At 41.7% G+C, this 26,996-nt stretch overlaps 1 protein-coding gene and 1 long non-coding RNA gene across 2 annotated transcripts in view; one reads left to right on the top strand and one right to left on the bottom strand.

Annotated features, from left to right (window-relative positions):
- Nucleotides 1-10,509, bottom strand: part of LOC116048948 — a 12,282-nt gene extending 1,773 nt beyond the window's left edge. The window contains exons 1-2 of the long non-coding RNA XR_004104782.2: nt 10,498-10,509; nt 9,007-9,009 (exon numbers count right to left, since the gene is read on the bottom strand). This is a non-coding gene — a long non-coding RNA (uncharacterized LOC116048948). The remainder of the gene's footprint in view (nt 1-9,006; nt 9,010-10,497) is intronic.
- LOC116048947 (microtubule-associated protein 4) overlaps nt 1-26,996 on the top strand; it is a 155,312-nt gene that overhangs the window by 36,110 nt on the left and 92,206 nt on the right. Inside the window, 2 exon segments of the mRNA XM_035998263.1 lie at nt 8,022-8,210; nt 21,011-21,067. Coding sequence (XP_035854156.1) covers nt 8,022-8,210; nt 21,011-21,067 — 246 coding nt within the window.

Raw genomic sequence — 26,996 nt, 5'->3', positions numbered from 1 at the left:
CTTTTCATAGTTTTATTTAGTTTCTGTCGACTTTGAATGAAGTGTATTTTACGATGCTAAAATTTGCTGTTTATTTACATGGAGTCTGGTGGTTTTAGCGAATGCAATTTCGCGGATGTTTTTATGTTTAAAAAAACTCTTTAACAGAAAGGTCGACCTCCTTAGAAATCCTTTCCATAATGTTGTCAGACAGTTAGAATATTAATCTGAGCCTGTCAGTGGCAAAACGAGCACTTTTATGAAGGTAAATACAAGCTGGACAGTTGCCCTATTAACACACTGTAGCTTGTTTCTCAGCTGCCGACTGCAGCGATCTCTCTTAATACTGGACCAATGTCAAAGATTGTTGTTCCCATCAGTCACTTATACACAATAACATAGAAAATATGGTCCAGGTTGAAAAAACGGTAGTTACCCTTTAAGTAATGATTTTGGCTCACCCCACCTGGAATGTATATATTCCAAACGTACAGACCAGTCCGACTCCTGCAGCTTGTTACGGTACTTACTGAGTAACACTGAGTGAATGGGAAGCCTACTATCACCTTCTATTCTATCCTGTTCACTAGTACAGTATATCTTCCTCTCGTGTACGTTTTAAACTTTCTGTTATATGGATCTCAGCCACTGTCCAATGGGTGACTTCATACCCAGTCTCCAGCGAGGTCAGCGTTTCCCTCCGTGTCTCTCCACATAGCAGGGTTTTTCCTGCATAGACACATTTTTTCAAAACCCTGCATAGTGATAATGTAGGGATACGAAACTACCCTGCAGTTGTTTAACAGCCACATTGTCCTTGGACAGTGAACACTCCACTGCACTTCCCAAAGCCTTCAAGTAGGCTAATAAAGTTGGTGTAGCTGGAGGCAGGCTAAATATTTACATTGAAATGGCCAATTTCCAGTTGTGCTGTCTGGTTTTATTAAAATGTACTGCTCCTTACAGCCGACTGGTCTGTCACAGCCTCCCAGAAGCATGAGCTTATCGTTTGGGGTATGACAATGACCGCGCAGCACTTTAGGGAAGTGATCTCATACTCTCACTTTGCTCTGACTTTTTTTTTATAGCTACGTTACACCAGGGAAGAGGCATTTGTCTTTTCACTTTTCTAAAATAATTATAGTTGCCTGCCCTGGAGCAGTTATGGCTGCAGTGCCTTGCTCGGAGGCACGGTTTAGAGCACACTAGATATCCCAGCAGCTGGCCTGTATCTGGTTTCAAACCTGGAGTGTAGCAGTGTGTGCAGGAATCAAAGCGACAAATAGTTGTTGTCACAGGTTGACCCCGTCAGTCCTCACCAGCCTTTTTATAATCAAGCTGGAGAATGTTTTCTCTTGGTAGTTTGGCTGAGAAATGATTAAGGGTTAATGATTTATGAATAGTCAAGATCTTATCGTTAGCCCCATGTAACCTAGATTGTTATTCAGTGTTTATCCAAGATCAGATTAGAGCTGAAATTCTTCAGCGTGTTGGAAGAAGATAAAAATAATAAAGATAGAAAATAAATATTTGTGTGTGCTGTAAAGTGGTTGGAAAAAATTAAATCAGAAAACGTCAAACTCAATGAAAAATTGGAATTGGCCTAGAAAATTATAATCGGTGCATCTCTATAACCGATTAATCGGTTTGACTCATTTTTTATTAAAAAAAAAAAAAGAAAAAAGAAAGGCTAAATTCTTTGATTCCAGCTTCTTAAATGTAAATGTTGACTAGTTTCTTCTCTCCTCTGTGACAGTAAACTAAATATCTTTGAGTTGTGGACAAAACAAGACATTTGAGGACGTCATCCTGTGCGTTTGGGAAACACTGATCCACATTTTTCACCGTTTTCATTGTATAGACCAAACAACTAATTTATGATTAAAAATAATCGACATTGAAAATAATCGTTAGTTGCAGCTAGGAAAAAAAAAAAAACAGCCCTGGCTAGGGCTGTGCAGTTATTAAAATTTTACTCACAATTTAGGCTTCTAACAATCACAAAAACAATGTCATCGAGAAAAACAAATATTTTGCACATTATGTTTAGCAAGCAAACTCTTATTTTGTCTTGTGTTCTAAATGAAAAAAAAGTTCAAACGGGAAAAGTATGAAGGGAAACATCCACAGAGAGAGGATCCACAATGCTAAAGTCTACCTGAGCAAGATACTGAACAAGCTCCAGGGCTCCTGACCCCCGGGCTTCTTGGGGATAAATCCAGCTTGACATTACATTGTGTTGTCATCTATTAAAGGAACACGAGGAGAAGAAAATGCAGTGATATTTGGGATTAGGTCTTCTGTGTTGTCATGCATCACCCTGACAACCGCTATTGGAGTGTTGGTGTCCTGCCAAAGAGAAGCTTATGGAAAACCTCACACACACACACACACACACACACACACACACACACACACACACACACACACACACACACACACACACACACACACACACACACACACACACACACACACACCACTCATTTCTCTCTGTGTGTCTCTTTCACTCCCTTGAAGATTTACAGATCTTCTATCAGACATTCACTCTATCATCTGAACATCTGCAACATCTGCATCTACCTGTCCTATGGACAAACGTTGTATGATTAAGGCTTATTGTTTTTGACTTCACGTGATTTTCAACAAAAGAATAACCTTATTTTTTGTCGAAGGATTTCAGATTGGCATTTACCAATTATTACTGTTTTACATTCCAATTTGTCCAAAATTGTTTTTTTTTCTGGTGCAAAAGATCCAAACCACAGTAGTTAACAGTAAACAAGGTCCACTCTTCCAGTGATAGAAAGTGAAGAGAAAGATTGGGAAGAAAATGCAAATGAGCTGCTGATTATCCAGAGTCCCTCTAAGTCATTTTTTAAAAACGGGTTTGAATACAGTCTTTGCAGTGCAGATGGTATGTTGAAAAGTTTTCTGCTTTGGAAGGAAGGAAATGCTGGAAGGCAGCGGAAAGTGATCTCACCATTGACCAACAAAAACCTGCTCTAAAGTCAATAACGCAGCATTTCATTGTTATTTTAACAGAGCATTAGTAAAATGCTCCTAGGCTCGTGAAGACACTAAGTACAACCCTTTTGAACCATGTGCCCGGCGCACGGACCCTTTTTTCCGTCGTCAAACTAGCAAAAGTGGATTTGGACACGCCCTAAGCGCACCTGCGCCAGGCACTTCACGCCGTGCGCTCAGATCGTTAAAATAGGGCCCGAAGAATTTACCAGCAACTTCTCTGATAGAGCCGCATGATTTATCGTTTTTTTCTGAATAAGTTTAACTGTAGTTTACATCAGTAGAAGTGTCCTAACAAGCTCGAAATCATAGTTTAAAGCCAGCAGCCATTGCTTTTACTGGCTTTAATGACACCTGTTGCCAGTAAATTTACTGACTTAATTTATTTTTTGTTCAATTTGTGAGTTAGCAAATCAACAAAAAGACATTATATTTTTTTTAACTCCCACATGTCGATATCAGTATAGGCCTTATAAAAATTCAGTATCCGTCGGGCTATAGAAGAAACATGGCTTTATATCGTTTTGAATGTAAAATATGGATGGCTGCACCTTTTTTGCTGTTCCTGAAAGACCAACAGAGAGGCTGTGACACCCACAAATACACATGACTAATCCACACATGCAATGACACACCCAAGCATCTGCTACACACGACACAATAGAAACTGCCTCTTCCATGGATTTCCTTCCTTTGTTGAATCCACATTATTTCCGAGTGGCCGCACCAAATTTGTGAGCAGGAGGTGGAAAACAGGAGCTCAGCACAAACTACGGCACCTCAGTCCGGTCAAAAAAACTCCTTGAGTTTATGACTTTCTAATCCCTGGGATCCAAATCCATCCCACTGGAGGACCCGAGCTAATGAAAAGGTTCTGTTCCTGTGGTCAGGTGGGGCCCCACTGTAGAAATACAAGCTGAAGGAGCAGAAGGAATAACCTCCTATAGCTTAGTATTCAAATGGCTGTAGTGGGTCTCATCTTGTGTTAAATCATATCAGTTGGTAGACTGGGCGGCGTGGATCACCCGGCTTACTCTGCAGCTGGCACAGATGACATACTAAACACACACGCACACACTCAGATGATGTGGGGTTAAATATGGAAACTAGGGCAGAGTTTCTGACCAGCATGGCTTTGTGGTCGAGGCAGTAGGCAGCCGTCTTCCTGCGACACACCCTGGTCTCAGCGCTGGGGGCTCATTTAGACTGCTGATACACGGGCAGGCAGGCTGGCAGGCGCGTAATGAGTACGCCCACGTATAGTTTATTTATATTCCTGCCTCAGAAACCACCTATTGTTCACTACGTGATGCCTGCATTTATTGACAGTTGACATGATTTTGATTTAATGAGGGTTTCATTGGTTATTGACTTTGCCTTGATGTACTGTACATAGAGCAAAACTATTTTTTTCTTGTTTGTTTATGTAGGAAAGAGAAGGACTTCTACAGTTTCCCCTCTGCTAATATTTTCAGGATTTCAGGACACCATTCAGGAAATACGGTTACAAAATAACAATGAGATGGTGTGCTGTGCACGGTAATTAAATCTGTCACCACACTGATCATAAATGACCGGCAAACATGTTTTCACAAAAGATGTTGGATGAGGTCAGTGAAACCATTTCTTTATGGTTCTGGCTCTGTGCATTGTGGCATTGTCATGTTGAATCAGAGAAGGGCTTTCCTCAAGTACACAATCCAAAATATTATGGTATGCTGTAGCAAAGACAGCCATTGACCACTGAGTACACATAATGTAGTGTTCTCTTGTGGTAATGAATAGATAATCCAGCAGATGGGACTGTGGAGTTATATTTGATTTTGAGCTGCATTTGTTTGAGGAAGCTGACTGATCTCAGAAAAAACCCCAGTCTGCAATATTTGATTGCAGTGATTTTAGTGTTAATGAATGTTTGTGGCAATGAACCCTGCCATCAGATAGGTTTAGGTTGATGATATACTGTTATGTTGGCTGCAGTTAAGGAAATAAGGGTTTATTTATGTGTTGTTGATATGAGCAGCCAGGTAGGAAGGAAAGTGTAATCACTTGAAGGTCTCAGTGACTTCTTTTACATTACCTTTGAGCAAGACCTTGAACCCTAACCTGCGGTTTCAACAATGAAAGAAAAGGAAGTTTGACAGAGAGGGAAGACGTGTTTTGTATTTGGCAGAGAGCCCGACCGATAAAGGATTTTTAAGGCCGATATCGATACAAATATTTGGTGATTTAAAAATCCGATATTCCGATATATCGTCCGATATATATTTAAAAAAAATAATAATCCAGAAACGTGTAACAAAACATAAACAGATTTCCCTAACATTAGTTATTTGTAGTTATTTATGAGTCCTCACTAAAATAATATGATAATGCAGTTTAAAAATAAACTTGTTTGTTTTATTGTCACAACAGAACAGAGGAACATCAAAATATATTAAAGTTCTAATAAATAAAATGTATAAAAATACAAACTTAAGATATGAAACTTAAAGTCCTCTGGGAAAAAACACAATAACAAAAAAAAAAAAAAAATCAAAGAGTGTTGTCATCAGGGAGGTCGTAGAGTGCCCTCTGGTGGACAATATTCATTTATCAGCCATTATAAATGCCGATACCGATAGTTTGGAAAATGCCTAACATCGGCCTATAATATCAGCCCGCCGATATATCGATCGGGCTCTAGTGTGTTGTAGACGATTGAGGAGAATTTTAAAGATGGATATGAGACAGATAGACACAGTGAGCAGAGGGAGGCTGGCTGCTGCTGGCACCGAACCTAATCTGGCATTATCTTGGGAAGATGACACAACATGACTTGGCAGATTCCCCTGATGACCATTGGTCAGCTGGACTCCCAGATGAGCTGATGACTGCTTGGATCTGTGTGTCTGAGGCCGTGATTAGACACACATTGTACTTCTGTGGTGTACCAAGTCATGCCCTTCTTTCATGCAGCAGATTAAACTGTGCCCCCTTGTGGTAGAAAGTGATATCACATGTAGGTTATTATCAGTGATATTCTTTTGTCTAGATGCCTACCAGCGAGGTCAGAGGTCATACTTTAGGCCAGTGATCGTCAACTGGCGGCCCGCGGGCCACATCCGGCCCGCCAATGCTTTCAGTCCGGCCCGCAGAATAATAACAAATTCAGAAAATGTGAAGAAGTTAGTGCGTTCTGGTATTAAGCAATTTGAGCATTCAGAGCAGGCAATATTCCACAGGGAGAGTGTAAACCCGCCCCCCCTGTAATTGCATCTCTATTCACATTCCGATTAGTGAGTTGCTCACGGACACTTCAGCAGGATGGATGGCTGCCATCACAGGGTTTGGATCCAGGTCCTGTGGTCTTGTTAGTGCTCCAGCTGCAAGTTTGATGCCACCCAGGGACACAAAGCTGCGGCCCAGTTCAGTTCACATCACATTTTCCCTCAAAAGCAAATGGATTTAGTCCTTTTGTTTGTTGTACTTCAGATTTAAAGACTTCCTGGGCACGCTGATGCAATAGGCTGTCGTTGCGTCGGGCTTGCATTAAATTTATTTTGCCTTCTTACTTCCTTTGACCACTTCTCTCCATTTCCATCTCTCCCTCTCTCACTCAATTTCTTCCTCCTTCGCTCAGCTTTACCTCCACTTCTTTCATCCTTATCTCTTCATTTCAGCTTCGTTCTCCCATCTCCTTCGCTCCCTTACCAGTTTGCCAAAGTCGGGTAAACACTTTTGTATTTCGAAAATTTGTCAACTTTTCAGGAATTGGAAAAATAACCGTGTTTTTTTTTTTTAAATGGCAACCATTTTTGTGACTACAATTCAGCATATGGTTTTATAATGATTTAAAACTGATCTCTTATGGGGACTATACCACGTCGTTTAAACAGCAAATGTACCTGCGTCCATCTGTGGTCCATGGCCGTGCTGGTCTTACAGGGAGGTGTGTTCAGGTGCATTCTGGGTGTGCTGGTCTTACAGGGAGGTGTGTTCAGGTACATTCTGGGCGTGCTGGTCTTACAGGGAGGTGTGTTCAGGTGCATTCTAGGCGTGCTGGTCTTACAGGGAGGTGTGTTCAGGTGCATTCTGGGAGTATTGCTATCTTGAGGCAGCGGGAAGTGATCTCACCATTGACCAACAGAAACCTTGTCTAAAGTCAATAACGCAGCATTTCATTGTTATTTTAACAGCATATTAGTGAAATGCTCCTAGGCTTATGCACAGCGTGCGCACACTATGCTTGTTACACACACAGCAGCACACACACATGCAGAAGATTACAAATAAAAATATTACAATGTGAAATAGTATTATATGATCTGCTCACGCGCTTTCACTTCACGCACGAGCAGATCAGTTTCTTCTCCTCTTCTTCTTCTCCTCCATCCTACTCGGCAACTCCTCCATCATAACAGCAATGCTCCAAGGTCCAAACACGCCTGGCTTTTAAAGGGAATGGGAGATGATCTCTGATTGGTTTAAAACACACCTCTGATTAATGAAGACACTAAGTACAACCCTTTTAACACAGACCCTTTTTTCCACCGTTACTGTAAACTAGCAAAAGTGGATTCGTACACGCCCTAAATGCACCTGCGCCAGGCGCTTCACACCGTGCGCTCAGATCGTTAAAATAGGGCCTGATATGTGAGAGGTTATAAAGGAATAATTGACCATATTTCTATGTTTTTCTAGGTATTTTCTTGATGTTGCTATTTTAATTAGTGCAGTGGCTTGGGAAGTAATACCCACTGATTTTGTTTATGTGTGTTGTTTATGGGGTTTGGGGGACAGGAGCATTGTTCTTGGACATGTAGTTGTATCATTAGGGCGACCTACGGCACTCTGTCATCCACTCGTCAAATGCCAGGGGGTGGAGATCTGCATGTCTCATTAAGCTGTTAAAGTAAATCATGACTTATTTTAATCAATTTATTTTTTTTAGAGCTGGACAGCATCATTCAACAGGCGATACAGACAGGTTCACTGTTCTCTCGTTTGATTCCTCTGTCTGTGTTTGTGTGCAGCTATGGCGGAGTTAGACCTGAGTCTGAGCGACGCACTGATGGACAGCGTTGAGCAGCCGGGCCCGGAGAGCCTGGTGGAAAGGGACTTTGTGGCTCAGCTGGAAGCGGAGACCTTCGTTGATCATGTCGGGGAGACGGTGGGAAAGACAGACTACATCCCCCTGCTGGACAATGACAGCACCAGAGCAGGTGAGACTGATCTGTTGGAGCCCAGTGGAGTAATGTAGAAATCATTCATCATGACTACAAGCACAGTAAGAGGGCGAGGATGCTAGACCAAATGCTGACTCTGCTAGATAATACCAATTCAACGTTGAGAGTAGGGCTGCACGATATGAGAAAGATATGCGATATGCAATTACATTGTTGAATATCGCGATATTACTTGCGATAAATAAATGGGTATTAAAGTGTACTCAGTTCTGCATTTCTGCTGTTTTCAGTATTCTGCTAAAATACAACAAATTGCTTTTTGAATAAAAAGAAAACAAGAAAAAAAACGTATTTCCAACATTATTTTATTGAACATTGAATAGAACATAAAAGGCCCCAATAAAAAAGAATGACTGATATATCCTTTTCAACTTAGACAGAAAGTCTTTGAGTGTCTATTGCGATACGTAGCAACCTTTCGCGATGTGTTTATTGCGCAAGTTGAATTTGCGATGACGATAAAAAAAAGATATATTGTGCAGCCCTAGTTGAGAGGATTGGGTTCTTCTGTTACCACCGTTGACGAGAAGCACACTTTGTATTAATACAATCAGCAGTTAGTTGGATTGGCAAAATACAGGAATTTCTATAACAGTATACCAGACAAAGAGACAATAAACCTGCTGTCTCCTCTCCTAACCAATCATGTCCTTCCCCTCTTATGACAGTAAAGCTGCATTCAGACCAAAAAAAGCAATCCGGCTTTTTTTTTTTTTGCTGTAGCGTTGTGCGGCGGTGTGGGCGTGTCACTTAAATGGCCCATTTTTGTGACGTCCTGTTGTGTTCTTTAACCCTCCAATGTAGCACAAGTAGACTATATTTCACAACTACTGTTTTCCATCAGATCGTTTATAGATCTCAACGTTTCCAACCGCACTTGAAGGCAGCTTCTTTTCGCGGAGTGGGGATGGCTGAGTTTACGGAGTCCACAAATAGACTGCGGCCTGATCAGAAACGTGTTCGAGTGACTGTACTGATATGGAGTCCATCCTCCCAAATGTTAGCATGCTAGATAATGTTTTCAGTTTCTCTGCAGAGTAAACTCAGCATCTTTTTTCAATTTCCATTCAATTCAATTTTACGTATAGTATCAAATCATAACAAGAGTTAGCTCAAGACACTTTACAGTAGGTCTAGACCACACTCTATAATTTACAAAGACCCAACAATTCCCCCAAGAGCAAGCATTTGGTGTGACAGTGGCGCGGAAAAACTTCCTTTTAGGAAGAAACCTCAGACAGACCCAGACTCTAGGTGGGCGGGCATCTGCCGCTGCCGGTTGGGACTCAGAGACACTGATACAGATATACAGTTATGGAGAAATATGATTGATAATAATTATAGCAATTAGAATGATGAACAGTGGCAGTTATAGTAACAATAAAGATAGTGGAACTATGACTAGAAATGATAGTAGATATATGATAATAAAAGAGACGAGCGAGACGTATTGACGGTGGTTTGTTGTTTGGGAAACATTCAGCTGTTACACAAACTCCTGGGCAGTTCTGTGCTTGGGTTTCGTGTTTTTAAACTTACTTGTGCAGGCGACATTGGTTGTATTAACAGAACGGGCAGTGAGGTTTACTGTTTACTGCAGGAGACTCTCACACCGCCTCAAAACGGACTGCCAAGTCTGATCGCCGGATACATGATTGGCCACCGCAGCGTGACGTGGGGTTACATTTCTCCAAAAGTTGAGTCGGTCCCAACGTTTTCACCGCAGGCTTCTCCAGCTTTTTCTGTCCCATCCCATCTTCAATCTTCCTGAATAACGTTATGTTCACCTCTGTATCTGATTCCATCTATCCTGAACGGGATGAAAATCTGTGTTATGTAACATGAACTGCAGCTGCTCCTAAATGATACCGCTGGACACTGGCTGTCATTTTGGATCTGCTAGGGTGCCATTCAGCCGCAGGGAAGATAGTAGCCCCAAGATGAGCAGAGTAGCGGTCACTGCTTTGAATATCCCAGACGACAAGTACTATTTGGGGAACTTTGCGGGAAAATGTGTCCCAACTCTGAGAAGTTACTGTCCAAATATCCCACCTGCTCCAGTGAAGATGTTCAAGGTTTAGTTACAAAGTCTCCATGTACGATTATATCCCACCCCAGTGCTACTGTCCAAGGCCCTTCATGTAAACAAGAATGTGTCCTTGACCAACCTGCCTATTTGAAAAAGTCTAGGTCATGGGTCTGGGAAGCACCTGCTTTATGACTGCAGAAACTTTCCCCCGGAACTAGACAACTTCTGAGGAACTTGTCTTTGCGTTTCCACCACCTGGGACCAGGGTCTAAATTAAGTTGTTTTAAAGGCTTTATTCCTCCTCCTCCCCCCCCCCTCTGAAAAAGGCGACTACTTTCTGGAAGTACAGGAACCTCCAGGGTGGGGTTTGCAGCGATTACCGTCGCTGATTGGTCAAACACACATAGCGCGGGCGGCTTCGACTCGCTGACAGTAGAGTCATGTGATAACAACACTAGTAAAACATAGGTTTATGTTATTGAATTTTGCATTTTGTGCAGGGATCCACTGATATGGGTTTTTAAAGGCAGATACTGATTATTAGTAGTTAATGAAACCGCTATGTTTGGAACCGATATGCATTTACAGTGAAAATGAAAATGTGAAGTCAAAATGAAGATTTTGGAATGGACTTTGTTTAAATGCTTTAAGCAATTAGTTAATAAATGAGAAACATTCACTGTAATCCCCAGTAACAGAGAGTCAGATAGTGTTGTGGGAGGGACATGAAGTCAGACTCAGTGGTGAGATAAACTGAAGCAGAGGGACAGACACAGAGCTGTAACACTTTCTAATTCATTCACTTTATCAGTTATCAGGAAAATAAAACGTGGTACAGATAATCTGCAAACTGACAAAAAAACAGCCCGATAATCAGCCAGGGCCGATAATCGGTCTGTCCCTAATTTTGAGATCATAAATATGCACATTAACACAGAGACCTCCTAACGATGTTCTGTATTGCAACATAAATGGCCTCAAAAGAGCCTTGATATGTCTGTAAGAAAAATAGAACTTTTATATGAACATATAGATGGATACAAATATAATGACACTCCTCCAGGGAAAGCTCAGCAAAGACTCAAATACTTGAAGTCTGCATTTGAAAATAGAAGAGGTTAAGAGCTACCAGTGGCTAGTATTGTAGCAAATATTACATAATTGTTGAATTGTCAATTTTTTACGTAGTTGCGGTTTATTTCTTTAACCGCAATTAATTGCTAACATTAGCTAAGGTCCTTAAGGGTATGGCTTTTGATGGTAATTGTTGATTTTGTTTAGGTGTGCCAAATTGTAATTATGAAAGTAATTATTCGTCAGACTGTTGAGCTAAAGCTATGGTAGTTGGTTGCCCTTGACTCTAATATGTTCATAGGGGGGAAAAAATGAAAAGGGGGGATACAGTTAAAAAATGTTTTATGATAAAAAAAGATGCGTTGTTTACTTCATTGGCTGTGTATTTGAGTTATTACATTATCTGGGTCACATAGCAGTGATATAACCAAAATATGTAACCTGGAATTAAAAAATGTAATAAATAAATACATATTTTTAAATTTGACTGAAAGATACAATTATATTTTAAATCGCAATTATTTCTGAGACAATTAATTGTACAGCAAAATTTGGAATTGTTACAGCTCTACCAGTGGCTGATGATTGTATGAGCACCACTTGTTGCTCAGACTTGTCTTTTGTAGTGTGAGAGTAGAAATGATATATTTTATTAAGCTGCACGTTGTCAGGGACAGACTGACAATCTGCGCGTTCGGGAAAAGGCGAGAATGGCTGTCCAACCGACGGCTGTCGGCACAAAAAAAGCCTAATAAAGCGATATTAACAGCCAACAGCAAGGGGTGCGAATATGATCACTTATATGCTACGTGTAAAAAAAAAAAAAAAAAAAACTGAAGAAGAAGAGACAATGGCTAGTAGTAAAAATTCAAAGAAAAGAGGGCAAGTCTCTTGAGACTGATGCAGCAAAAATGCAAAAGCTCACATAGCTTTTTGGTTGCAGTGCAACTGCCAGCAGCAGCAGTAATGTTGTAGTCCTTGACGACCAAAGCAGCACTGCATCACTTAGCCAAAGTGTAGAGGACCAAGTGGAGCCTGAGCATCCACAGCCTGTTCATGATGAGGGACATCAGCGTACATTTCACATCAGCAAGAGGTACTGGTAAGTGCCAGGAGCAGGACACATTATAATAGGCTGCCTTTATCCCTATGTTAGCGAACTGCATAGTCATCTATCAACATGGGTGTACATCATGGTTATGAAAATTATCGTGCCATTTAAGTGCTGTCAAACTTAACGTGTTTAATCATTTCTGTTTACTTTGAAACATTAAACACATATGAGAGGTTGTAGTGAGCTCACTTCTGCTGCTAGGATGAAGACTATTGAATTAAACGGGAAAACATCAGGCATGCATTGGTACCACTCTAAACATGCTAACAAACAGGGAAGGGGGCTAAATAATTCACCAAATTTCACCAAAAGTTTAACCAAAAAATCCTAGCTTGCACGTTCTGTCTGTCTTCCATCAGAGTGCAGTTTGTTTTTTGTTGAGGTACAGCAAGTAGCCTACTTTATCTCTGAAAGTGTTGTCAGTTTCTGTAGCCAGTGACATTTTATTATTTGTATTTTATTTTTTATTTAATGCAGATGTAATGGCATTGTACATTTTTTGTTTTTATTTGAAGGCTGAGGTTTCATTAATAAACACAACCCCAACTAGAACTGCAAGCAGTTATGACGGGGTCCAAGCCTCCGATGCCAGTCGCCCCCGACGCCCCCGGGAAGCTGCGCCACTCGCCCCCGATGACCCGGGGAGCTGCGCCAAAGAGGGACCTAAAGCATTACGTGGGGGGGGGCAAACTTGGTGAATATCGAGAAGTTTGATCCGCAAGGTCTGCGGTATGGTGTGAGCCGCGACGTCTGCGGTACATTGCCGTTGCAAATGTTGTGGTTAACAGTTCATCACCATGCGTACGCAGACTACCTTTAACAATTCTCTACAATAAATAAACTTCTTAACCCCTCTGACCACAGGGGACAGCAAGGAGAGAAATGAGAGAGTGACTGAGAGGGTGGAAGGGGGAGGCAGGTGTGGTGGTTGAAGGAGCAGGGGAGGTGGTCAGGTTGTTGTAAATGGTGTCATAGGCGCCAATTTATGTTTTCCTCCGTGGGTGCTCACAGGCGCACGCCCTTTAAAAAATAAAAAAAGTAGTCAAAAATTGTTTGCATTTCAGAACCTTAGGAAATGGACAGCGGCCGATGCGAACACACACGCCTATTAACTCGATAATTAAGCCGTAAAGTAGGTTTCATCTCAGGACATCGCCATTTCTCACAGATACAGATAGCATTGGAGATGAAAAGTTTAACGGACACGTAACCGCGATCAGCTTCGTGGGAAATTAAGAATCAATGTCACCGACATAACCAATCACACTATGACAGACGCTCCACTTAGCACCAACTGCAAGGTTTAATTTTAAATGAATGTAGCCTACTGGCAGTCTGGCACACGTGGGTGCTCAGTATTTTCCGTGTGTGCTCGAACTCCGGAGCACCCACAGTATCGGCGCCTATGAATGTTGTTGAATTTTGATTGAAAAAGTGAGAGAAAAGAGTTGCATTTGTCCACTGTGAAGGTTGTAGAAACTTTGTCAGGTGGGTTAAGAAGTTTGTTTATTGTAGAAAACTAGGGGAGCACACAAAAGCAAAAACCAAAAAGTAACGGTAGGAGGTAAATATCAGTAAATATTGAGAAGTGTGAGCTGCAAGGTCTGTGGTACAATCCCATTGCAAATATGTCATTAACAGTGATTGAGTTAAAGTGCCAAAACATGTCTACGTTGATTATAGCGCCCCCTAATGGCCGATCTTCGCCAAATTTGGTACAGAGCCTCAGAGCGGCATGCCAAACCACCAGTTTCGTGGTGATTGCTTTTACTCTGGCAGAGATATTGCATATGCAAATTTCCCATTTAAATGCATTGAGTTATTGGCCAAAACAAATAAACATTGCTTATAGCGCCCCCTAAAGGCCGATCTTCGCCAAATTTGGTACAGAGCATCGTAGTGGCATGTTGAACAATGATCCCAAGTTCCTTGCTGATAACATTTAATTTGGCCGAGATATGATATGATACGTGTGTGGTAGCTAGCTATGAAAATTTGTTTGGTCGTCAAATGCGCATACTTTAACATAGCAAAATTTCTTGAGTAACTAACTAACTCAGGTCCATCTGGAGATGCTACCTACCAGGTTTTGAGCTGATCCGTCGCACGGCCTAGGACGAGTTTGAAAAAGTTGGTTTTGCGCATTGCGCGATATTGCGAAAAAGATTTTAAGCAAAAATGGGCGTGGCCTATATTATGTGATTCAGACAGATTCAAGGAACACGTGGATGTAAGGATTTCTAATGTGCGATGTGTAATGTAGGAGTTAAAGGCAAAAAAACATTATAGCGCCACCTAGTGGTCCACATGTGTAATTTTTGGTATGTGTGGTCCATGACCCATTGTCTATCTACCCTGTAAATTTAAAGTTGTTCACATTAGTGTAAGTGGTGAATCTAGACTTGGATCCCATAGGCCACGCCCACTTTGACCCCTCAGTACCCCACTCTAGAGATGGCCTCAGGAGTCTCCGTAGATGGCACCCATCAAATTTTGTAAATATCAGATGAGCCGTTCATGAGATATAAACGTTTTGTAATTGTAGCGCCCCCTAGTGACCAATTTCCATAAAACGCGGGAGAGTCCTCCAGAGGGTCATGTCAAGAATCTAAAGTTTGGCGTTGATAGCATTTATTTTGGCTGAGATATAGCAAAGTTGGTGTTTTAATAGTTAGCTACACAAATTTGTTTGTGCGTAATATGCGCAATTTTTATCCTATAAAAATTCTTTTTATTAACTTTTTGTCAGGTCGGTCTGGAGATGCTAGGGTCCAAGTTTCGTGCAGATCGGTCTAGGAGTAGTTCGAAAAAGTAGGTTTTTGATAAATCGCGATTTTTCACGCATAAAAGTCTAGGCGGAAATGGGTGTGGCCTATATCACGTGATTCAGTTGCATCCAGGGAACACGTGGATATATGGTTTTTGAATGTACGGTGTACGGTGTGGGAGTTATAAGGCCAAACGCGTTTTTTTTCTGCTATAGCGCCACCTAGTGGTGGAAGTGGGTCAATTTTGGCGCCTGAGGTCCTTGCGGAGTTTGGGACCAGTCCTGAAAACGGCAACCCCCCCACCATGTACGGTTTAGGCTGTAGTCGGAGTTTTAGGTGGAGAAGAATAATAATGAAGAGGAATCAGTAGAAAAACAATAGGGTTCTACAGCCCTGCTGTACGAACGGCATAGCTTTGCTATTGCCCGTTCTTACAGACTCTGGCTTGGACCCCTAATTATCATCATTAGTTTTGAGATGTTACTTGCTGTGAATACCTTGTCTGATAGGCTACAGTATTGTGGCATAGTATCAGGACATTCTGGCTAGTGTCTGTCGCGCACGGCTAGGGGCGAACGGCCGGATGATGGGCCTATTTGGGAGAAAGTCCAGGGCTGTTTTTTAGCCCCAGTCCGTCCCTGCACGTTGTTATTTAGTTTGCCATAAAGCAATAGAAAGAGAGGTATAGAAAAACACAGATAGTTATACAGTAAGGTAAGTAAGCAGCAGTGTTGGGTGTAACGCAACTACTTTTTTGGGTAAAAAGTAGTGTAACGCGCTACTACTGAAAATTTGGTAACGAAACGTAGTTTCTTTTTCAATTCGGCGCAACGTTACTTTTCCCAGGGACAGATTTGACAACGACACTGCCTTCTCAGCTGCACGCTCACAAGCTCCACACGGGCCGTGATAGAGGCTGGTAGCAGAGCAATCATGGCAAGCAAGAAGCAGACAACACTAACTTTTGAGTAGGGTTGGGCATCGTTTGGATTTTAACGATTCTGATTCCAATTGCGATTATTTCTTTCGATTCTGGTTCTTATCGATTCTCGATTCCGATTCTTTGAGGGGTGGAGTTGAAACGGGTCACATGCTTATTTCACAAATAAGAGGAAAGTTTTATTTTGATTCATTGGTGGGTTGCAGTTTTACTGGGCTTTTTGAACGTAAAATAAATTCACACTAGAGTGCTTACTGTGCTCCAAGGCTGCAACACAACAAGAGCCTGGTTGGTACGGAAACCAAAACTTGCGCATGTTAAATTTGGAACCCATGATCAGATTTTAAACCAAATTCTTCAAACGATTCCAAACGATTCCAATAAAGAAACGATTCCACTGGAATCGTAATTTTTGAAACGATTCCAAATAGGAATTGGTTCTCGATGCCCAACACTAACTTTTGAGAGCGTTTTAAGCTGCGTGACGGCGCTCTGAGCGGAGAGCTACGTGACACATGCCACTACATCGTTGAGGACTGGCAGTTAAATCGGCCGTCCTACAAACATGCCACACATGACACAAAGCTGACATCCTCACAGATGGATGCGGTGGAGATGGGCTCATACATAGGCTACACGCAGCGGACCGCTGTGGACTTATGTCGGTCGCACGGACACGCAAGGACTTCCAGAAAAGAGGCTGCATGTGTCTACGACAATGCACGGACCATCGCGGCTGCGCGACCGGTACAAGTCGATACAGACATTACATAGTATACACTAACACCGTGTAACGCCAATGACCTGCTGATGTGCATTCAACCCACGCTGGACTCGTTCATAATGAATCAACCGTCACTCTGAGGAGAGAATCCAGTCTGCAGTAGAGTTCAGACACTTCACTGATACACCAGAGATTGGCTTTATGGTCAAAGATAGTTTTTGTATAATCAACTTCAGTCTCTGCCAGAGACGCCTGCTTTTAAAAGTAACGTAAAAGTAACGAGTAAAGTAAAAAGTTACTTTCCATAGGGGGTAACTAAGTAAAGTAACACATTACTTGTTTAAGAAGTAACGAGTCACGAGCAAACACTACTTTTTAAAAGTAACATCCCCAACACTGGTAAGCAGATAGTTGGATCAAATAAACAGCTGAGTGAATAACCAGATAAAAGGAAGTGACAGTTAACCGGGGCTGACTCAGCTCTCGGGCCTGTTACGGTTACCCAGACACTTTGGTCAGACAGTCAGACTGTGTGTGGGCACTCGTCAGTGACAGCAAGCTGTAGGACGGGCCGTGGGTGGTGTTGTCTGTGATCAACTGTGGCACGCTGTGTGCATTCAGACAAACGCAGACATGCTGACAAACAGCAGAGAGAGGCAGTCTGCAAATTATTGTCCTCTGTCAGCAGCAGAGCTAGACGGAGGAAGATTATTTAGGGGTCCAAGCCCGAGTCTGTAAGAACGGGCAATAGCAAAGCTATGCCGTTCATACAGCAAGGCTGTAGAACCCTATTGTTTTTCTACTGATTAATCATCATCATCATACATTATTTTTTTCCATTATTCTTCCCCGCCTAAAACTCCGACAACAGCCTAAACCGTACATGGTGGGGGGTTGGCATTTTCAGTAATGGTCCCAAACTCCGCAAGGACCTCAGGCGCAAAAATAGACCCACTTCCACCACTAGGTGGCGCTATAGCAGAAAAAACGCGTTTGGCCCTATAACTCCCACACCGTACACCGCACATTCAAAAACCATATATCCACGTGTTCCCTGGATCCAACTGAATCACGTGATATAGGCCTCGCCCATTTCCGCCTAAACTTTTATGCGTGAAAAATCGCGATTTATCAAAAACCTACTTTTTCGAACTCCTCCTAGACCGTGCGACCGATCGGCACGAAATTTGGCAGGTAGCATCTCCAGATGGGCCGGACAAAAAGTTAATAAAAATAATTTTGATAGGATGAAAATTGCGCATATTCCGCACAAACAAATTTGTGTAGCTAACTATGAAAACACCAACTTTGCCATATCTCGGCCAAAATAAATTCTATCAACACCAAACTTTAGATTCATGTTTGTCGTGACCCTCTGGAGGTCGCTCACGCGTTTTATGAGAATTGGTCACTAGGGGGCGCTACAAGTACAAAAAGTTTATATCTCATCTTCCGATTTTTACAAAATTTGTTGGGTACCATCTAGGGCAAATCGTGAGACCAACCCTTGAGTGGGTTAATGAGGGGTCAAAGTGGGCGTGGCCTATGGGACCCAAGTCTAAATTTACTACTTACGCTAATGTGAACAACTTTAAATTTACAGGGTAGATAGACAATGGGTCATGGACCACACCTACCAAAAATTACACATGTGGACCACTAGGTGGCTCTATAATGGTTTTTTGCTTTTAATCCCACATTACACATCACACATTAGAAATTCTTATATCCACGTCTTCCTTGAATCAAGCTGAATCACATGATATAGGCCACGCCCATTTCCGTCCTAGGCCGTACGACGGATCAGCACGAAAACTGGTACGTAGCATCTCCAGATAGACGTGACTAAAAGTTACCCAAGGAATTTTGCTACGTTAAAGTATGCGCATTTGACGACCAAACAAATTTTCCTAGCTAGCTACCGCACACATGTCATATCATATCTCGGCCAAATTAAATGTTATCAGCAAATAACTTGAGATCTTTGTTCAACATCCCACTACGATGCTCTGTACCAAATTTGGCAAAGATCGGCCTTCAGGGGGCGCTATAAGCTACCTTTATTTGTGTTGGCCAATAACTCAATGCATTTGAATGGGGAATTTGCAATTGCAATATCTCTGCCTCAGTACATGCAATCAACACAAAACTGGTGCTCGTTTGGCATGCCGCTCGGAGGCTCTGTACCAAATTTGGCGACGATCGGCCATTAGGGGGCGCTATAATCAACGTAGACGAGTTTTGGCCCTTTTACTCAATGTTAAACTTTTGTGTGCTCCTTTGGTTTTTTACAATAAACAAACTTCTTAACCCACCTGACAAAGTTTCTTCAACCTTCACAGTGGACAAATTCAACTCTTTTCTCTCACATTTTCAATCCAAAATCAACACCATTCATAGTCGCCGATACCGTGCAATTAAACATTGCAGTTGGTGCTAAGTGGAGCGTCTGTCATAGCGTGATTGGTTATGTCAGTGGCATTGATGCTTAATTTCCCACAAAGCACCCACGGAGGAAAACATAAATCGGCACCTATGACGCCATTTGCAACAACTTCACCACCTCCCCTGCTCCTTCAACCACCACACCTGCCTCCCCCCGTCCACCCTCTCGGTCACTCTCTCATTTCTCTCTGTTGTCCCTTGCGGTCAGGGGGGGTTAAGAAGTTTGTTTCTTGTAGAGAATTGTTAAAGGTAGTCCGTATATGCGTGGAGGTGAACTGTTGACCGCTACATTTGCAACGGCGACGTACCGCAGACGTCGTGGCTCGCGCCTTTCGATATTTATCGACGTTTGCCTCCCCGCCGCCAGGCTTCGGGTTCTGCTTTCGCGCGCTCCCCGGGGCGTCGGGGGCGACTGGCGTGGGTGGCTTTTGCCCCGTCATAACTGCTTGCGGTTCTAGTTTTTTTTTGTTTTTTTTTACCAGCGTTGTTGGTTTGGTGCCCTGATGCACACGTAATTTGCACTCGTGATGTGTGTTTGATGAGTGTCCTGTGTTCTTGTTTTTGGTCTGTGGTTTGATCTTGATTTGTGTACTGTGTGTTTGTGTGGACACAAATAAATCATCCATTGTGTGTGTATGTGTTCTTGCATTTTTTTTATTTGTATGCCTACACATTAATGTGTTAATTTGTGTGTGTACTGTATATATAGGTGTACACATGTACTGGCTGCAGAATGGTAAATGGTCAGCATATATATATATATATATATATATATATATATATATATATATATATATATGTATATGTGGTTAAAGGACGACCCGCTCTACCTCCTGAGCCACAGCCACCTGTGAATGGTCTTTGTTTTGCAGCTTTGTTGTGGCATTTACTCGCATGCATGTTTTAGTTAGCCTGTGTGTGTGTGTGGAAGAGAGAAATAGTGAGCCCTGTGGCCTGGATGTACAAAGCTGGCTCACTTTTAACCTGGTTAGATCACCATGGGAACATATGCTGCATGGCTAACCTGCTCCAGAGCCGACTACTGACCAGTTAGCACACTATAACAAATGAATCATTTAGTGTAAATAGCGAGTGTATGGGTGAACCAGAGGTAAATTGTATAGCGCTTGGATAAAAGCAGTCCATTTATCATTTAAAAAAATAAGTCTTGTGTGTGTATGTGCTTGTGTTTTTCTGTGCGTGTCTATGGATGTTTGTTTGATTCGTGCATGTCCTTGTGTGTCAGAGCCTTGTTGTAAAGCTGTTACAGAATGTGCTTTGTGTGTTACATGTGTGTATGTGTCTGATGTGCCACATTAGATAGATAAAGTGCAGTGATTCAGCAACCAGATGTCACACAGTATCACATCCTTCAGCATCCCACACTGACATCAGCCAATGTGTGCTGCCCTCTGCCTGCCCCAGTCTAACCAGAACAGGCCTGTGTGCTATTTCCTGGCACAACCCACATCTCTATAGTGAGGTGCTCTTAAAAAGCTTTAAAAGTCAGGGTCAGTGGTATCCATTTAATGCCAGGCTCAGTCTGTCATATTTCCGCTCTGCAAACCAATACCATGCTGTTTGATTTTCTATCTCATCAAGCCATTAGCACTCAGATGGATAGTAATGTGTTTGCTTGTGTGTGTGTGTGTGTGTGTGTGTGTGTGTGTGTGTGTGTGCAGACACGGGTGCTACGTTGGAGAATGGAGAGCAGGAAGCTCATGGGGTGCAAAAGCCTGGTAAGACATATCCCACAATTCCCTCTGCTGTCAGTCAGTCCGTCCGCCTGGTCATTATCATCCGCCAATCATGGGCTGTTAGTCTTTTCTTGTCTTACTTCCTTCTTGTTCTTCATCTCAGTTCAAGTTTGTGTGTGTGTGTGTGTGTGTGTGTGTGTGTGTGTAAACCAACCAATCAGTACACAGCTATCTAAATATTAATGAGCATACCATATAAGGAAGAAAACCGTTTCAATCCAGGGTTATTTCACAGGGTTGCATTAGGGCGCATAGACCAGCACCCGGGCCATTTTCAACCCAACCAATGTTACGTACCCTATTAGGAGACCTTAAGGAACAGTGTGAAATACCCTATATAATCATTCTATCACCCCTTTAACAATGCATTATATTTTATGAGTGATTCATATATTTTCAAATGTAAGCGATCAATCTGCAAAAAATAACTGTCAACTCCAGCTGTCGGCTGGCCCTTCTTCACCTTATATCAGTGAGGGAGGAGGGGACCCTGCTGTGATGCCAATTTCTTTTTATTCTGAGAAGCAGAAATCAATCAGTCTTTGCATGGCTGCCTTTCTATGGCTCAGGAGTACAGCTGATCAGTAAAGACTTCATTTGTAATCAGTTGTGAATTGCAAAGTAGGCCATTTACATAATCAGTGCATGAAAATGAATCTTAATTGACAACAGGAGGTTGTCAAATTGTCGCCATGATAATAGCAATTGCACTCTTTTTCTTAAATGGAATAACAGGGCAATTGAAGCTTGGACTCAGCAGTCCTTTCGTTGCTTATGATGTGAATAAAATGTTATAGTGTTATCTTGTTGAAGATAATTAGCCACAGAGAAGAGATGCAGCTCTAGAGAAGAATATTTATTGGGTCAAATGAACAAATGCTCCGTCTGCCCCTCTGGCTGTCTGCTTCTACTGAAATAGACTGACCGATAAAATGTGTGTGTGTGTGTGTGTGTGTATTCCCCATCTCTCAGCTTTAACATAATTTTCCTGTTCTTCAGTTCACTTTTTCCTTGTCATCCAGCCGTTCCATTTAAAACTGCAGAGCTGCTGTGCATGTCATTAGCAGAGAAAGGGTTTTGCATGGGTATATGAATTAGTATGTGAGCTCTCCTCCACTGACAACACGCAATCCCCACGGCTCCACATATCTGCAAAGTACGACATGTCAAAAATCGCTTACCACGAGTCAGTTCACCTTGAAGTACTAACTCGTAACCCATTTAGACATGACCAAATAGCAGAGGGCTGAGTGTGTGAGAGAGAAGCAGACAATGAGCCGTTTTAGGTCACACAGACACAGAGCAGAAGGTTAAAGTGTAGTGCACTACTGAAAGATGTGCACGTCCAGGCTGATACCTTAGGTAGTGGAATGCTCTGGCCACTGAACTTAGCATGACATTGTCAACAACAGTCATTAGCAATTGGCTATATGCTAGTATGCCCAGCCTGTGCTCAGTATGTTTTCCAGTTACACACAAAATACAATATAAGGCTGGCTGTTTTCTATTATGATGTCATGTAAACCTTACGGATGATATGAATCAATTCACTTCTGCCTTAAGGGGGGAAAAAAAGGAGATTTTTCAGACTTTTTTCAGTAAAAGCAGAATGAAGTGCAATAAATTGGTAGTGCTCTTATATATTCTAAGGTCCATCTACTTGGAAGTAGGGCAGTGCCAGTATTGATTCTTTTCTTTGTGTGGTTAACCCCCATTCAAGATTTGTATGACAGAGTGTGGATACCTGCATTGTAGTTGTCTGCAGGCAACTGTGATCAGAGCCCATTATGCAGGGAAATGCAAGTGGATTCCTCAACATAGTGTAATTTACCTCAACAACCTTTTGGAGATTTGATGTTTACCCAGACTGGAAGAACCTGTCGCTGCTCTTCTTCATCTAGTTCAGCTCACTATGGCTGTTCATATCTGGACTGCATGTAGACCTATTATTCAAGTTAATAGTCCAGTGATTGTATAAATGGTTTATATTATATTATATATGTATGGGTCAGTTTGTCATTTGTCATATGTCATTGTACCACTTTAAAAATTTAAAATGATGTTGATGTCATCAGGATTAGCTGTATTACAAACTGGAAGCTTGGGTGTTTACCAGGTAGGGAAGGCAAACAGAAAGACACTATCAAGAAGAGCATGGACTTTAGTAATCCATCATTGGGAAAATTCAATTTTTACTCCCTGTTGGCATTAGTCATTACACACACATAGGCCAAAATACACACACAGCACCTAAAGACATGCATTAATGCAATTAAAGAAGTTGGGGGATTGGTGCCTTGCTCAAAGGCATCGGCATTGCCCAGGAGATGAGCTGGCACCTCTCTAGCTACCAGTCCACTCTCTGTACTAGGGCTGGACTATTTTGGCTAAAATCATAATCACGATTAATCGAACAAGTTACCTCGATAACGATTATTTAATTTCTTTTCTTATACTGTAAATATGTTCATGGTTATTTTTTCTAATGAAAGAGTGCATAATCCTATCTTTGTGATTCTAAAATAAGGAAACAACACACAGATAGCAATTAATGCTTATTTATTAAATATTTCAAACAACTGAACTGAAATCTACAACAGTAGATTTTACAATGAAATAAAAACGTCTTTTAGTTTAGTTTCCTAAAAATGTAGAAAATAAATAATAAATGTCCATTATAAGGTTAACGGGAACCTGTGGTTAACTGTCTTTTTGGAGTTAAACTCCAAAATCGTGTCCTGTGGCTCACTGGCCGTCACACACACACACACACACACACACACACACAAGCGTGTCCTGTGGCTCACTGGCCGTCACACACACACACACACGTCCACAGCGCTGCAGGCAGAGGCGGGGTCTGTTCCGAGTATAATAAAGCCCCGTCTGTGTTGAGCAAAACATTACGTGAATTACTACGAGAATGGACGTGCATTTAATATAGGAAAAGTGCACAAGTATTAGCATCATCTGTTGTTGTTGTATGTGACGCTAAGGTCTAGTGACGATGCTATGAAGACCGTTGCCGTGCTTGCATCACTCCCTTACCCCTCCTACCAGTCCCTATGGCCACTTGGCCAGTGAGAATGTAAACGGGAAAAAAGATTTTGGGGGAGAGTAGTTCTTAGAACTGCTTAGAAGTGTACTTTTCCTCTAAAAAGTACAAGTACTATCCGATCGGAAAGCACCTATGGTCACAGACTGGACGGGGCGGAGTCACGTGACTACACACGCGGCGGCCGTAATATGTTTTAAGGGGAAAGTACATTAACACACAGTGGGCGGCCGCGGAAATATATATTTTTTTTTTGAAAATATGTTTATTGCAGAACAACAATGGGTTCAGACTGCATTTGTTCATACAAGCAACTTTTTTTTTTTTTTTTTTTTTAACATTTTCTTATCCGTACAATAACATCAATAACAATAAGCAGCAACAAAGAACTTACAATTGTAGTTATCTGGCAGATTCTGAATACAATTGTGATGAGGCACTGTAGCAAATATCAAGACTAAGAGACCAGAAAGTAAAGCCAGGAGTCAAAAGAGATAAGAAAAATTCCCTTTGAAAACCGCTAATGATACATTATCAATATAAGTGACCCCTCGTGGCCGCGGAAATATTAATAGGATTAAAAGACCGAAATAACCGACTTGGTAAAATTACGTCGGTTACAGGCTCTGAATTTACGATTATTTTTCGATTAATCATCCAGCCCTATTCCGTACTGTGCTCTATGCTGGACTTGAACCGGCAACCTAAGTCCCTACAGACTGAGCTACTGCCGCCCCCAAGAGTAGCGTTATGGTTAGTGTTTTTTAGAGCTTGACCCATTAGAAGTCAGCCTGTTTCAGCCTTTCCTGCTTCTATTTTGACCACTCTTTTTAAAGCCTCTGTACACCCACACAGGTGTTTTCAGTTATTCTGGCTGATTAGACGCTGTGGGGAGGGTAACGCTATCGAACCTGCCCACTGCCATCTATCGTGTACTGTGTATCGTCCATTGAGATGACTGACTGAGCCTTGGTGGGGTGGATGTTGGTGACTGTGGGAGGAGTGATCAGCATGTAAATCAGACATCTGTGTTGGCATGTTCACCGCCTAGCTGTCTGGCTGTTTGCATGGCATGGGCAGCTTGTGTTACCACGGTTACAGAGCTGTATGTGTGCACGGAGCTTGTAGTTGTGTTGTTTCTGTTTTGCTGATTGTGTTCTTGTGAATGTTTTCTTCTTCTCAGGCCCTCTGGGAAAATAGATTTTAATCTCAATGAGACTGCCTGATTAAATTAACATTAAATACAAAAAAATAAAATGTTTGAATATCTAATAGAGAGAAATACTGTTAGACGGATGCTCTGTTTAAGTTTTGGTTAAACTCTATCTCAGATTTCCCACATTGCAGCAGTAATTAGGGTTGGGTAACGTGTTTTTTTTTTCGATACCGGTGCTAAATAGATACTTTTAAAACGGTGTCGGTGCCTAAACGGTGCCTGAACCGATTCTTTTAGAAAAGAAAAAAAGAACACAAAACGACATTCGGCGACATTAAAGAACGGCTTGTTTATTGTTTAAGGCCATATGGTTAAATGATTTATTAATAATGTCATAACAATAACTTATAACAGTGACTTATTTCACAAATAAATTGCTGTTGAACGACAAAAACAACCACCAGTTGGGAAAAGGGTATTTTACAATAACTTTGAATGCACTACGAGGTGTAGTGGAAGTTTTTCTTGTTAGCAGCAGGAGTGCGTATCAAAAACACCAGATGAAACAAATAAGGACGATTTGAGGATTAAACCAAAGTTTGGTCTTTGAGTATTTATTTACATTTGCAAATGCAGAGAAAACAGTTTCACAAGTACTCATGGCACATCTGAAAGGGTCTTCTGACCAGGCTAACAATTCATACATCTATATAGCAGAAACTCCCTTAAACCACCCCCCTCAAGGATAAGTTTAGCAGCTACGCAGATGAAAAAACACCATAAACAGTCATAATGACTTTACAACCTTTCCCCTCACTCCTGCTCCCTAACTTAGCCTAAACACCTTTTAAAGCAGGAGACAGGAGACACAGTTCAAAATGTTATGGCCCTTCTTCACCCTTATCTAAAAAAGGAGAGACTGAGTTCTGAAAACAAAAAATAACTTCACAAAGAATACCTTCACCTAGGCTCAAGGTTTTATGATGTCAGCTGCTTCTCCTTGGAGTCTTTTAGTCTAAGACAAAATTAAGAATATAAGGGAATCTTGTAGAATATTAAACTTATCATGTTAAAATAAAATTTCCCACTACAGAGGCTTACCAGTTTCACGTGAACGCACCGTCTGTGTTGTTTTTCTGATAGTCTCCAAGTCTCCAAAGCTCGCTGGAGGAGAGTCTGGCTAGTCCACACAGCATTCGGGGATGGGAGGAAAACGTGTTCTGGTTTATTGGCATTTCTTTAAACCAATCACAATCGTCATGGGCGGTGCAAAATAGTCGTGCGGACACGCAAAGGATATAGACTATTTTTCCGACGAATCCTCTACAGTGAAATACAGTCACACTTTTACACCGTTTAACGTTAGCTGTCAGCATTTTAACCATGTTTAATCCAACTGCTAGCTAACGGTAGGCTAACGTTACCTGCTGTCAAGTGTAGTGTAACTAGCGTCACTACTAGGATTGGGCATCGAGAACCGATTCCTACTTGGAATCGTTTCAAAAATTACGATTACAGTAGAATCGGTTCTTTATTGGAATTGTTTGGAATCGTTTAGAGAATTTGGTTTCAAATCCGATCATCACTTCCCAATTTCCGAAGCGACCAGGCTCTTGTTGTGTTGCAGCCTTGGAGCACAGTAAGCAGTGCTCTAGTCTGGCTTTATTTTACGTTGAAAAAGCCCGGTAAAACTGCAAACC

The sequence above is a fragment of the Sander lucioperca genome, chromosome 23 (genome assembly GCF_008315115.2).
Source record: "Sander lucioperca isolate FBNREF2018 chromosome 23, SLUC_FBN_1.2, whole genome shotgun sequence".
Taxonomy (NCBI): domain Eukaryota; kingdom Metazoa; phylum Chordata; class Actinopteri; order Perciformes; family Percidae; genus Sander; species Sander lucioperca.
This window is presented reverse-complemented; position numbering and strand designations above follow the sequence as displayed.